Raw genomic sequence first — 13,875 nt, 5'->3', positions numbered from 1 at the left:
TGCTAAGCTACTGTTCCATTTACTCTATGACACGTGTAGTTGTAACAAACATACCCACCACAGGAGACTATCTACTAGAAGATAAAACAATAATATTTTGGTTGACTGTTTTTGTCAGGTAATCTGAAAAAGGGCTCCATCTAAAATATATTTCTTTAAATTACGAGATTTTGTTGGACCCTTTTTTCCTGCTTTTATTCCATGTGCCAAAATTGAGAGTTTCTTTCTCTCTGGGTTTGAGTGTTTCTTGTATTTACTTTCCAGAGCAGGTGAAGCAAACACCATTGAAACAGGCATATTCAGAATATTCTTTATGATCAGTTGTTGGTGTCACTTGGTGAGCTTTTCAAGGAGGTGCTAAGTTCGAAAGACTGGGGAAAGTAGCTAGTTCTATTTGCCTACAGCTGAAGTGACGGACCTGTTCTCAATTTAAAATGTTTTGTGTGGGCAGGGAGGATGGGAAATGACAAGGATGCCAGAAATTAAAAATAAAATGTCAATAATCAGAAAATAGTAATGAATTAGTAGTCCTCACTATACAATTTGGAATTGGTTTATCATCACGTACTGAGATGTAGTGAAAGGTTAATTTTGTGTACTGTCCGTACACATCAAATCATTACACAGTGCATTGAGGTAGAACAAGGTAAAACTATAACATAATGTAGAATAAAGTGCAACAGCTACAGAGAAAGTGCAGAGTAGGTAAACAATCGTGTGCACAATCATAACAAGATAGATAGTGAGGGAAATTGTTCATCTTATCATACTAGAGAAGACTTTAACAAGTCACTTGTGTGCATGTATTCACTTTTTCAGGAAATTGACTGAAAGGTTTTAATTGAAAGTAATCTTTACATTTCTATATAGATGCTGATATTGTAATTGTTGATTTATTTTCTAAATATGCATTTAAAACTAAAGGCAGATACTTGGGGCTGAAGTAGCTTAAAGATCAGCATTGCCCAATTTTAAAGCATTTCAATGAATACATGGATCTGACCTTTTTATTTTCTTCATTCCAGGTATTTTAACAGAGATGTTAAGTGTATCCGTGATTTCTTTATTAAGCGCTTCAACTACGAAAGTGAACTTTATCCAACGTTTAAGGATATCAGGTTAGCATTATTTGTATATCTCAGTATTTAATTTTGTAGATTTCTGGTGACGATTTTTATCTGTAAATTATTAACAATTACCATGCTTTAGGTTCTATGGTCATTGATTGTTCAAAAGATGGCTTTTTCTGCTCAACAGTAATGCATTTTTACAATATATGGTCTACTTAAATTACTTAGAGTGTGTATAATCTTAAAGCTAAGGGAATTCCCAATGGAACAATTGGCAAGATGCAATGTTAGATTTTTTAATGAATCTTGTATTAATATATCAGTAAGCGTAAGTAAAATTGCAGTTTAGATTTGGTCTAAGCAATCTTAAAGGATATTTCCCTCACTTTCTACACATTTTTCCAGGAGGTTTTGTATTACCCCACCACTGATATTGTTGCATTGGCACTAGCAGACAAGTGTGAATCCAACAAAGAATAAATAGCTATTTGAAATGTACTATGCATCATAAGTAATCTTTTTTTCACACCCCTCAAAACTATTACTCCATTTCTTTTGTAATTCCCATTGCGTGCAATGATCTCCTATATATTTTTCACTGTTATACTTCCTAAAATTGTATTTTAGCTCGGTTGAGCAGGAACAGTGAATTATACTTCTATTTTAATGGTAGAATGATGTGGCTAACTTGTTTTGAGATGTTAAAACAACCTAAGTCATAAAGTACACCTTTTTTCTTCATCCTTCTTTACTTGTTAACAAGTTTACTGCTCAGTTAAGTGGACTTAATACGTTTTCTTCCATTCTCAGTTATTCAGCTATTGAAATGAGAATTATCTGTACTTGGCATCATTTTGTTCCTACAGCAGTATAACTACAGTCCTTCCAGATTTATCTTTGACCATCAGTTTCACCTGCATCTTGGCCCTGTATGACACCACTCGAAACCATATCATGTTCTATGCATACATTGACAACACTCAATTTTACAAATATTCCGATAGCACCAGTGTTTGTCCAGCACTAGATAAGCAGAATTATTATTTTTAACTAAATTTTGGAATGACCAAAAGCGGTGGCTATATTCCAGATGAAGGGCCATGATCCAGAATGCAGACTGTCCATTTTCCTTCACAGATGCTGCCTGAACTGTTGAGTTCCTCGGGCATTTTGTTTGTTGCTCCAGCTTCCAATATCAGCATTTCTTGTTACTACGTTTCTGCCATGAATGCCTTGCTGGCATCAGAGGTTAAATAGTATCATATTTGACCAAATATGAGCTACTGTCCCGTTATCATTCCTTACTAGACTTGTAGAATTATAAAGTGACAATTCATTCCAGTCTCCAGTGCATGCTATGTGGGCTAAAATACTTCATTTCACTGGTAGTTCTCTTTTTTAATACTTTGTAACCATTGATCCCTGGTGTCATCTCCAAAGACAAAAGTCTCCTGTAATCCTCTCTGGACACATTCCTCATCATTTATGTACTTTGAAATTTCCCCTTAACCATCTCTAAAGTCCAAACCTTTTTAATGTGTCTATGTAACCGGTCCCTTATCCTCAGAGCCATTCTCGTAAATCTTTCCTAGACCTTCTCCAATACCTTCACATATACTTTTGTTTCCTTACAATGTGACATCCAGAAAGAGAACACAATACCTGAATTGAGACTGCATCATTATTTTGTATTCAACTCTTTTGCTTTATTTTGTCATCTTGCCTTGCCCGCTCCCCCCCCCCCGATCAAACTCAGCTTTGCCTCATCTTGAATCAGGGAACAAGTTTAGTTTTGTAATTTATACAGATATTTGTTGATGCATAAGGATCTTTTTCTATCATCTTTAGGAAGGAAGCTTCACTTGATGTGGAGATAGAAGTGAGTGGTTTCACCAAAGAGTTCCAGAAAGATGCAGCACTGCTAGATGCTTCAGATCCTGAAGAAGAAGGTGCTCAGAATGACCTTTCAGAAGATGATTTGGATGAAGAATTCAAAAATTCAGCCAAAACAATTGAAAGCAAGGATTTACATGCCAACAGTAATTCTGAAAATTCTCCTAATTGTGAAATGATTGAGCAAACTTACAGGGAAGATACCAGTGGTAATGATATTGAAAATATTAATTTGGTGACACTGAAAATAGATGATGAAGAAGTTGAAAGACAGTGCACTGAAGTGGCTGGTGCTGTTGAACTTCCTGGAGATGTTAACAAACATCTTGAACACATGTCTGAAATGGTGTGTCAGATAGACCAGAGTGACGCCGTTCCAACTGATGAAGAAGAATGTCCTGACTTACTTGATCTGTCCGCTCACAACAAGGAGTTTAAACCTTTCAGGTACTATTTCAGCAGTGTCCAATTGGCATAATTCATTAATTTTCTCAATTTAAGTTCTAAGGAAGTAAAGTAGGATGATTAATAGACTGCAGTTGATATCTTCTCTCTGATTTATCAGAAGGCATATTTTTTTCCTAATTGGCAGTGCAGACACTCGTGCTTATTTATATTAATGATATGGGCATTGATGTGCATGTTAAAATTTCCAAAAAACTGTTTAATACATGTTTGGAAATACAGTACTGATAGATTGTCAGAAGATGTGGGTTAGCTGAATGGATAGAATTGTGAAAGGTATGAGGAAGTGTTAAGTGATGCACTTTGACATAATTGTGAGTGCAAAACTAGATTTAGGATAAATCTATATAAAATGCAGGCCACAACTGGAGTACTGATTCATTTATTGGTGGATACCTCACCTGGCCCTGATGGGATATACCCAGGTTATCGGTAGAGGCAAGAGAAGAGATTACTGGGGCCTTCAGTATTTTTATATCCTCTAGCTACAGGCAAGATCCAGGAGGACTGGCAAGTGGCTAATGTTGTTTCATTATTCAAGAAGTGAAACGGGGATAATCTTGGAAACTATAGACTGGTGAGTCCGTGTCAGTGGTAGGGAAGTTACTGGAGAGATTTCTTAGGGATGGGATTTATCAGTATTTGGAAAGCCATGGCCTAATTAGGGAGAGACAGCATGGCTTTGTGCAGGACAAGTTGTGTCTCACTAACTTGATTGAGACTTTTGATATAGTGGTGAGAATGATTGATGAAGGTAGAGCTGTGGATGCTTTTTACATGGTTTTTAGTAAAGTATTTAGTAGTGTCCCTCATGGGAGGCTCATCCAGAAGATTAAGATGCATGTGATCCATTGGCTATTTGGATTCAGAACTGGCTTGCCCAGCGAAGACATAGTGGTTGTAGGGACTTATTCTAGCTGGAGGTTTGTGATTTGTTGTAGGTCAAATGTAGAGAGTCAATACACTGTTATGAGCAAGTGTTGATGAGAGAGGTACCTTGGGGTCCAAGTTCATATCTCCATGAAAGTGGCAACACAGGTTGAAAGAGTGGTTAAGAAGGCATATGGCATGCTTACCAAGGCAATGAGTTCAAAAGTCAGAAAATTAAGTTGCAGCTTTGTAAAACTTTAGTTAAGCCACATCTTTAGTATTGCATATGGTTCTGGTCTTTATAGGAAGGATGTCGAGGCTTTGGAGAGGATGCAGAAGTTTACCAGGAAATTGCCTGGATTCGAGGGCATGTGCTATAAAAAGAGGGTGGACAAACTTCAGTTGTTTTCTCTGGGGTGGCGGAGGCTGAACAGAGATTTGATGGAGGTCTATAAGATTATGAGAGGCATAGATAGAGTAGACAGGCAGTATTTTTTTTTCCCCATGGCTGACATGTCTTAATACCCGTGGGCATGCATTTAAGGTGAGAGAGGGTAATTTCAAAGATGATGTGACGGCAAGTTTTTTTGAGAGCGGTGTGTGCCTGGAATGCGCTGCCTGGAGTGGTGGTAGAGGCAGAAGCATTAAAGACTTTTAAAAGATGTTTAGATAAGCAAATGAATGTGAGGAAAATGGAAGGATATGGGCATTGTGTAGACAGAAGGGATTAGTTTAGTTGGCCACTTGATTATTAATTTCATTAATTCAGCATAACATCGTGGTCTGAAGGGCCTGTTCCTGTGTTCTATTGTTCCGAGGAATATGAAAAGAAACATTTTTATTTTGGACTGTATTGAGGAATTCTTTGTTTTAAGATTGGTTGAACCATAGTAATGCTTTAAAAAAGAAATTGGACAAACACTTGAGCAAATAGTTTAAAGCAACAGAGAAAATTGGGAAATGGCATTGATGGTACTGTTCTAAAAGCAGCATAGACTTGCTCAAATAATGATGACTTGTAACAATATCATAATTTTTTTATGAAACCTACATGGTTGATTCTGAGTCATTCTTCTGCCTGTGCCGGTAAAAGTGGCCTGTAGAACATTTAACAAGTCACTGCATTAGGCTCCTGTGCATTATACTCAAACTTGCATCTCTGAAGTCATGAGATAATCCCTAACATTGACCATGTACCATGAATGTTAGAGGGCAAACAAACAAGAGGTGTGATTGCAGTTTGTGTGAACAATTACTTCTGCCATTCTAATTTTCTTAAATGTGTATTTTTTCTTCGTTCTTGAAGAAGATGGCCTGTTAATACATTTTTCCATAAAATGTTAGATAAGGCATTCTCTTAATACATTTATTTTCTGTGCTTATAGAAGACATCTTGCATTGTATGCAGTAATAGGAATTAATAGATTAGAATAGATGGGATGAAATAGCGGCACATTTGGATAGCAGTAACAGGATCGGTCCAAGTCAGCATGGATTTACGAAGGGGAAATCGTGCTTGACTAATCTTGTGGAATTTTTTGAGGATGTAACTATGAAAATGGACAAGGGAGAGCCAGTGGATGTAGTATACCTGGACTTTCAGAATGCCTTTGATAAGGTCCCACATAGGAGATTAGTGGGCAAAACTAGAGCACATGGTATTGGGGCAGAGTACTGACATGGATAGAAAATTGGTTTGCAGACTGGAAACAAAGAGTAGGGATTAACGAGTCCCTTTCGGAATGGCAGGTGGTGACTAGTGGGGTACCGCAAGGCTCGGTGCTGGGACCGCAGCTATTTACAATATATATTAATGATTTAGATGAAGGGATTCAAAGTAATATTAGCAAATTTGCAGATGACACAAAACTGGGTGGCAGTGTGAAATGTGTGGAGGATGATGAGATAATGCAGGATGACTTGGACAGGTTGGGTGAGTGGGCATATGCAGTTTAATGTGGATAAATGTGAGGTTATCCACTTTGGTGGCAAGAACAGGAAGGCAGATTACTATTTGAATGGTGTCAAGTTAGGAAAAGGGGAAGCACAACAAGATCTAGGTGTCCTTGTTCATCAGTCACTGAAAGTAAGCATGCAGGTACAGCAAGCAGTGAAGAAAGCTAATGGCATGTTGGCCTTCATAACAAGGGGAGTTGAGTATAGGAGCAAAGAGGTCCTTCTGCAGTTGTACAGGGCCCTGGTGAGACCACATTTGGAGTATTGTGTACAGTTTTGGTCTCCAAATTTGAGGAAGGACATCCTTGCTATTGAGGGAGTGCCGCGAAGGTTCACGAGGTTAGTTCCTGGGATGGCAGGACTGTCATATGTTGAAAGATTGAATGTATACACTGGAATTTAGAAGGATGAGAAGGGATCTGATTGAAACATGTAAGATTATTAAGGGATTGGACACGCTAGAGGCAGGTAACATGTTCCCGATGTTGGGGGAGTCCAGAACCAGAGGCCACAATTTGAGAATAAGGGGTAGGCCATTTAGAACGGAGTTGAGGAAAAACTTTTTCACCCAGAGAGTTGTGGATCTGTGGAATGCTCTGCCTCAGAAGGCAATGGAGGCCAATTCTCTGCATGCTTTCAAGAGAGAGATAGAGCTCTTAATGATAGTGGAGTCAAGGGGTATGGGGAGAAGGCAGGAACGGGGTATTGATTGTGGATGATCAGCCATGATCACAGTGAATGGCGGTGCTGGCTCAAAGGGCCGAATGGCCTACTCCTGCACCTATTGTCTATTGTCCAGAACTAGATTACAACTAGAAGGATGTTTATTTTGTGTCCATTAAAACCAATTGGTAAATTTTGGTAAATTAGTGTATTATTGTACGTACTGAGGTACAGTGAAAAACTTGTCCTGCAGCTAGTTCATACAGATCATTTCATTACAACAGTGCACTGAGCTTGTACAAGGTAAAACAATAAGAATTCAGAACAGAGAGTGCAGTGCAGGTAGACAATAAGATTCAAGTTCATAATTGGGTCATTGTGAGGTCAAAAGTTCATATTGTACCAGGGAACCATTCAATAATCTTTTAATGAAGGGTGGAAGCTGTCCTTGGGCCCAGTGGTCTATTCTTTTAGACTTTTGTATATTCTGCCGATGAGAGGGTTGAGAGATGCGTTGATACAAGAATCGTGATCTTGGACCATAATGCATGGGAGCAGAATTAGGCCATTCGTCCCATCATCTGCTCCACCATTTCATCATGGCTGATCCATTTCCCTCTCAACACCATTCTTCTGCCTTCTCCCCATAACCTTTCATGCCCTGACTAATCAAGAACCTATCAACCTCCACCTTAAATGCATTCAGCGACCTGGCCTCCACAGCCACCTGTGGCAACAAATTCCACAGATTCACCACCCTTTGGCTAAAGAAAGACTTCTTCATCTCTATTCTAAATGGACATCCCTTTATTTTGAGGTTGTGCCCTCAGGTCCCAAACTCCCCCACCAAAGGAAACATCCTCTTCACATCCATTTTATTTAGACCTTTCAGCATTCAATAGGTTTCAATGAGATCCCTCTTGAGTTTTCTAAATTCCAGCAAGTACAGGCCCAGAACCTTAAGTCACTGCTCATGTGATAATCCTTTCATTTCTGGAAACATTCTTGTGAACCTCCTCTGACTCCTCTCCAATGTCAGCACATCCTTTCTTAAATAAGGGGCCCAAAACTGCTCACAATACTCTGTGAGGTCTCACCAATACCTTATAATACCTTAGTATTAAATCCTTGCATTTATATTCTAGTCCTTTTGTAATGAATGCTAGCATTGCTTTTGCCTTCCTCACCATCGACTCACATGGGCTTCCAAATGCCTTTGTGCCTCAGATTTTTAATTTTTCTCTCTGTTTAGAAAATAGTCTTTGCTTTTATTCCTTCTTCCAAAGTGCATGACCATATATATCCCAACACTGTATTCCACCTGCCACCTCTTAGCCCATTCTCCTAACCTGTCTTAAGTCCTTCTGCAGCCGCTCTTCTTCCTCAAAACAACCTGTCCCGGCACCCGTCTTAGTATTGGCCACAAAGCCATCAATTTTATCATCAAAATCGTTGACATACAATGTAAAGGGGTACAGTCCCAATACCAACCCTTGTGGCACACAACGAGTCACCAGCAGCCAATCCAAAAAAGATTCCTTTATTCCCACAGTTTATCTTCTGCTAATCAGCCATTGCTCAACCCATGCTGGTTTCTTTCCTGTCACCTCCTGGGTTCTTACCTTGTTTAGCAGCCTTGTGTGTGGCACCTTGCCAAAGGCCTTCTGAAATTCCAAATTCTCAACATCCACCAATTCTCCTTTGTCTATCCTGCTTGTTACTTCTGCAAAGAATTTCAGTGATTTCTCAGGCAAGATTTTCCCTTAAGGAAACCATGCTGACTACAGCCTATTTTATATGCCTCCAAGTACCTCAAAACCACAACCTTACCAATTGACTCCAATATCTTCCCAAACACCAAATTCAGACTAACTGGCCTATAATTCCCTTTCTTCTGCCTCTCTCCTTTCTTGACAAGTGGAGTGACATTTGCAATTTTCAAGTCCTCCAGAACCATTCCAGGATCTATTGATTATTGAAAGATCATTACTCATGCCTTCACAATTTCTTCAGCTACCTCTTAGAATCCTAGGGTGCAGCCCTTCAGGTTCCAGCCTTCAGGCCTTTCAGTTTCCCAAGCACTTTCTCCTTAGTAATAGCAACTGCATTCACTTCTGCCCTTTGACACTCTCAAACTTATGAATGTCTTTCACAGTGAAAGCTGATGCAAAATACTTATTCAAGTTTGTTTGCCAGCTCTCTAGCATCATTTTTACTATATATTTGAAAAAACTTTTAGTATCATTTTTGATATTATTGGCTAGATTACCTTCATATTTCATTTTTTTTTTCCTCTCATGAGATTTTTTTAGTTGCCTTCTTTTGGTTTTTAAAAGCTTCCCAATACTCTTAACGTCCCACTAATTTTTGCCGTCTTTTTTTTATGTTGGCTTTGTTAGCCACAGTTGTGTCATCCTGCCTTTGGGATAGTTCTTGGGATATTATCTATTCTGCACTTTGCAAATTGCTCCCAGAGCCATTGCTGCTTTGCTGTCACCCTGCTCATGTCCCCTTCCAATCATCTTTGCCCAACTCCTCTCTCCTGTCATGCCTCTGAAATTCCCTTTACTCCATTGTAATACCAATACATATTACTTTAGCTTCTCAAATTGCAGGGTGAATTATGTCATATTATGATCACTGTATGCTCAGGGTTCCTTTACCTCAAGCTCCCTAATCCTATTCAGTTCATTACACAACACCCAGTGCAGAATTGCTGATCCCCTAATGGGCTCACCCTCAAGCTGCTTTAAAAAGCCATTTCATAAGCATTCCACAAATTCTCTAGCATCAACTTGATTTCCCTGTTCTATCTGCATATTGAAGTCATCTGTGACTATCATTGCCTTTTTGACATGCCTTTCCTATCTTCTGCTACAATTTATTCACCCACATCCTGGCTACTGTTCAGATGCCTATAGGATGGCTTTATCCTTGTAGTTTATTAACTACCCACAAGAATTCTACATTTTCTCCTATGTAGCCTCTTTCTAAAGATTTGATTTCATTTTTACCAGCAGAGCTACTCCTCCACTGCCTACTACCTGTCCTTGATAGATTGTGTATCCTTGGGTATTAAGCTCTCAACTACAGTCATCTTTCAGCCATGACTCCATGCCATACCTACCCATCTCTAACTGTGCTACACGATCATCTACCTTATTTAAGACATGTATCTTGATGTGTAATGAGTTGTAAAATAGAATATTTTCTCCAAAATTCTCTATATCAAAGAGAAAGCTAGCATAAATGATTAATGTCAGTGTATCTTCATTTAAAAAAAATCTTGGTGAGCTTTATTTATTGGCAGAGAAAAGTAGAAGCATTGTTATATGAGGATATGTATGATGAATTTGTTACTAAAATTTTCAGGTTTTAAATAGTAAATTGTGATACGTAAGGATGTATATAAAACAGATTACCAATAAAGATTGTGAAACAAGAAACCTAAAGGGAATTTCAGGAAGAAAAAGTGGTATTTACCATCATTAGATGTTCAAAAAGGAAATGTTGAGTATTAGAGCTAGGTAAACTGAAGTTCTTGTTTGACCCCATATTGCTTTTGGTATGTCATTGGCAGCATGAGTGATCAGGAACACGTACTGAGTACATTGGGTTTTAAATTTATCAAAGATAGGTTCCACATTTATGGATTTATGTCATGCAGTGCAGCTAACCTGTTCCTAGTTCCTATGTTCACGATGTTACCTTTCACTAGGGATGAATCGATGGACTCCTGTGGACGCAGACAGAGAACCACCAGTGTGAGTTCTGCAGGCAGCTTGTTAAGTACTTCAACAATCCCACCAGTAAGTTTGTGTTCAGATTCCCACTCTTATATCTTTTATTTGTTTTACTTCAGTGGTAGTTAATGGAGTTTACTTTCTTGGACTTTGAAATGCAACCTGGTTGGAGATTAGCGGATAGTCTTCCCTGATGGTTCCATTCTGTATTCAGTTTTAAACTGAGATGGATGCCAGCTACTGGCGCTGTTGGCAGATATTGCAAGAGCTACTTGACAAAATTAGCTTACCATAAAATAACTTCCAGCGATGCAGTATTGAAAGATAATTGCTAAAGGTCAGCAACTGTATTGTGGGATTAACTGTGACTGAACAAAAATAGTAGTGCAGAGCTTCTTAATATTATTTCTAAATATGATTGCCACTTGTTTGCTTTGCAGTTATTGAGATTGTGTATGCTATTTTAGGATGTGATCAAACGAAAGGTTAAACAACAGCTCACCAAGCAGCAAAAGGCTGCAACAAGAAGACGTTTACAAAAGGGAGAAGCCAACATCTACACGAAGCAGCGGAGAGAAACCATGCAGACCATTAAATGGAGTGTCGATGCTCAAGATTTTTGGGGTTAGAAGTGCTTTTAGAAAGGTCATAATTCTATTTGGCTACATAAGTACAATCAAGATTAATTTGCACTGATTCTGTATTTACATTTCTACACTAATGTTCTACAGTACAGTGTGTTATAAAGTTATTCATTCAGTTTGGAACTTAACAAAGATCACATGAAGTTACTGGAGGAGCAGGTCAGACTGAATTTGAGTTTGCATACAAATCTGTACTACAAAACCCATAGAAGTTTCAAACCGGGGAGTCCTGGAGAGATTCTTTTAAAAATAATACTTAAAGATCATACCACAAATTACTTTGAATTTTGTTTTGAATTCCTTAAGTCATTTGTTGTATATGTGAATTCTTAATGGATTGTCTATTTGATAAAAATTGTATCTCAATATTTTGATATACTGGATCAACAAAATTGAAATAAATATATTTAGCTGACTGCTGTTTAAATTTGGCTAATAGAGATTACTGTTAATATGTGTATAATATTTGCAGCACTTTATAGTTTTGGTAATAAAATTGGGGAATACCAAGTATTGAAAATGAAATAGTTATATTCCCATTACCATAATTAAAAGGAATCATTTGAAAATTATATAATTAGATGAAGTTTCTATTCTGTTGTAGGTAATTGTCTTTTTTGGTAAGAGACACATCCTTTGCCATCTCTTCCATAAACTTGTGTTTCCACACTGAAAATCCACTGCCTTAATAGGAAAATGTGGTTATTCATACATTTTGTGTTATGGATCTATATTTGGTTTAAACAGAAATTCTGAAAATGTTTCTGTTTTAATTAATCGATTGGAGCACGTGGGATTGGGAATAATATATTGGTATAGATTGGGGATTAGTTTTGACCAAAACAGTAGGACTAAACAGGTCAGAGAGACTTCTTGGTGCTACAACAATTGGCGTAGTTTACTCTTTGTCATTACATTTGATCCCTTCATCCAAATACAAGTTTGCTGTGATGCAAAGCTAGTTGTCAATGTGTTCTGTTAATAAGATGTATTGAGGTTTCAAGGGAATATACAGACTAAGTGAATTGGATGAGAACAGCATATGGAACATAATGTGAAAATAGAGGAAGAATCTATATTGGTCTGGGGATAAAGAAGTAGAAATGCATTTTTTTTAAATGGTGGCATTATTGAAAGGTGTTAATTCACATCATTCTAGGTGTCCAACACAAATCACTAAGCTAATGTGCAGTTTCAACAGTCATCAGTTTTTGTTGAAAGAGGATTGGATGAAGAATAAAGATGTCTTACTGCAATTATACTGGCCCCCTGAATATTGTGCAAGGAAGATTGATTATTAGCATGTGAACTTTCCTCTGGGGGGAGATTAAACAGACTGGGTCAGAATGCACGTTTAGAAGAATACAAAACTCTTCTGCAGCTGCACCAGATGGATGCAGAGATAATGTTTCCCATGGCAGGGTTTCCAGTACTGCAGTTCACAGTCCTATAATAACATGTCAGCCATTCAGGACTGAAATGGGAAAACACTTCACTCAAGATCGTGCACCTTTGGAACTGTCTACCCAAGAGAATGGGGAGTCTTAGTCACTGTGTATATTCAAGGTAGATTTTTTTGGATTCAGGAACATGGGCTTTAATGGAGCAAAGTAGTGCTGAGTTCAGTGATCAAAAACAACTTTACTGAATAGCAGATAGGAAGATCTGAATGTCTTATTTATTCTGATCAGCTTTTTCTAGTTATTCAACTGATCATTTCTCATTGTGGGTTGTTACTCAGTATATGATCTGCTTTCTACTCCGATGCACATCAGAATACATAATACTCTAAAAGAAATGTTCCAGGAATAATGTGGAAAATTGGACCAAGGTGTTCTGTAGCTGAACACAACTCAATGCTCAGAGCACAAGAAATCTTAGTAGGGTGCTGTAGTTGGATCCCAGTGACTCTGGTCCTTTCCTTAGTACCATTCCCATTGTTCAGCATTTCCCCATTCCCCAAGAAACCCACCTGCTAAACATTTCAGCACTGATTTTTTTTTCTTCATTCCCTTCCAACTTCCACCTGGCATCAGTGTGCCTGTATCATCCTGTATTGCTTCTTCTTATACTGTTTGCTTTCATCTTCCTGTTCTAATGACTGGAAATGTTATTTCAGTTGCACTCTGATTTCGTCACCTCTGATCTGGGCCAACATTTACATGTCGGACGGCACCTAATTAATTAGCTTGTTTATTTCGGCTTTTTTCTTAAAGGTGTGCTGGGTGCCTTCTGGCTACCGCTGCACCCCTGCATTCTTCACGGCAATGTATCGGTCCGTGGCCCGGAGGTTGGGGACCACTGCTATATCCTATACCCCCACCAACACTATCAAGATGCTTGACCTAAATTCAAGCAAGTTAGTAACGTAAGTAATAATGAGAACAGAGAGAAAATAAAATTGTGGAACTGAAATATTGAACATTGCAGTCACTTGAAAACAAAGGTTAATGTTTGACATACTCTGCAAGTCGGCGGCATCTATGGGAAGAAAAATGTTATACCTTAATGATCTATCACTGGAATTTGTTCTTATATAAATTGGATAATGTGAATATCTGCTTTCGTAGA

The 13,875-nt window shown here is 38.2% G+C and overlaps 1 protein-coding gene across 1 annotated transcript in view; it reads left to right on the top strand.

Annotated features, from left to right (window-relative positions):
• Window positions 1–11,816, top strand: part of riok2 (RIO kinase 2 (yeast)) — a 31,823-nt gene extending 20,007 nt beyond the window's left edge. The window contains exons 7-10 of the mRNA XM_072281321.1: window positions 1,026–1,118; window positions 2,919–3,410; window positions 10,636–10,726; window positions 11,128–11,816. Of these exons, the coding sequence (XP_072137422.1) occupies window positions 1,026–1,118; window positions 2,919–3,410; window positions 10,636–10,726; window positions 11,128–11,289 (838 nt within the window). The 3' untranslated portion in view covers window positions 11,290–11,816. The remainder of the gene's footprint in view (window positions 1–1,025; window positions 1,119–2,918; window positions 3,411–10,635; window positions 10,727–11,127) is intronic.
• The last annotated feature ends 2,059 nt before the right edge of the window (window positions 11,817–13,875 follow it).

The sequence above is a fragment of the Mobula birostris genome, chromosome 17 (genome assembly GCF_030028105.1).
Source record: "Mobula birostris isolate sMobBir1 chromosome 17, sMobBir1.hap1, whole genome shotgun sequence".
Classification (NCBI taxonomy): domain Eukaryota; kingdom Metazoa; phylum Chordata; class Chondrichthyes; order Myliobatiformes; family Myliobatidae; genus Mobula; species Mobula birostris.
This window is presented reverse-complemented; position numbering and strand designations above follow the sequence as displayed.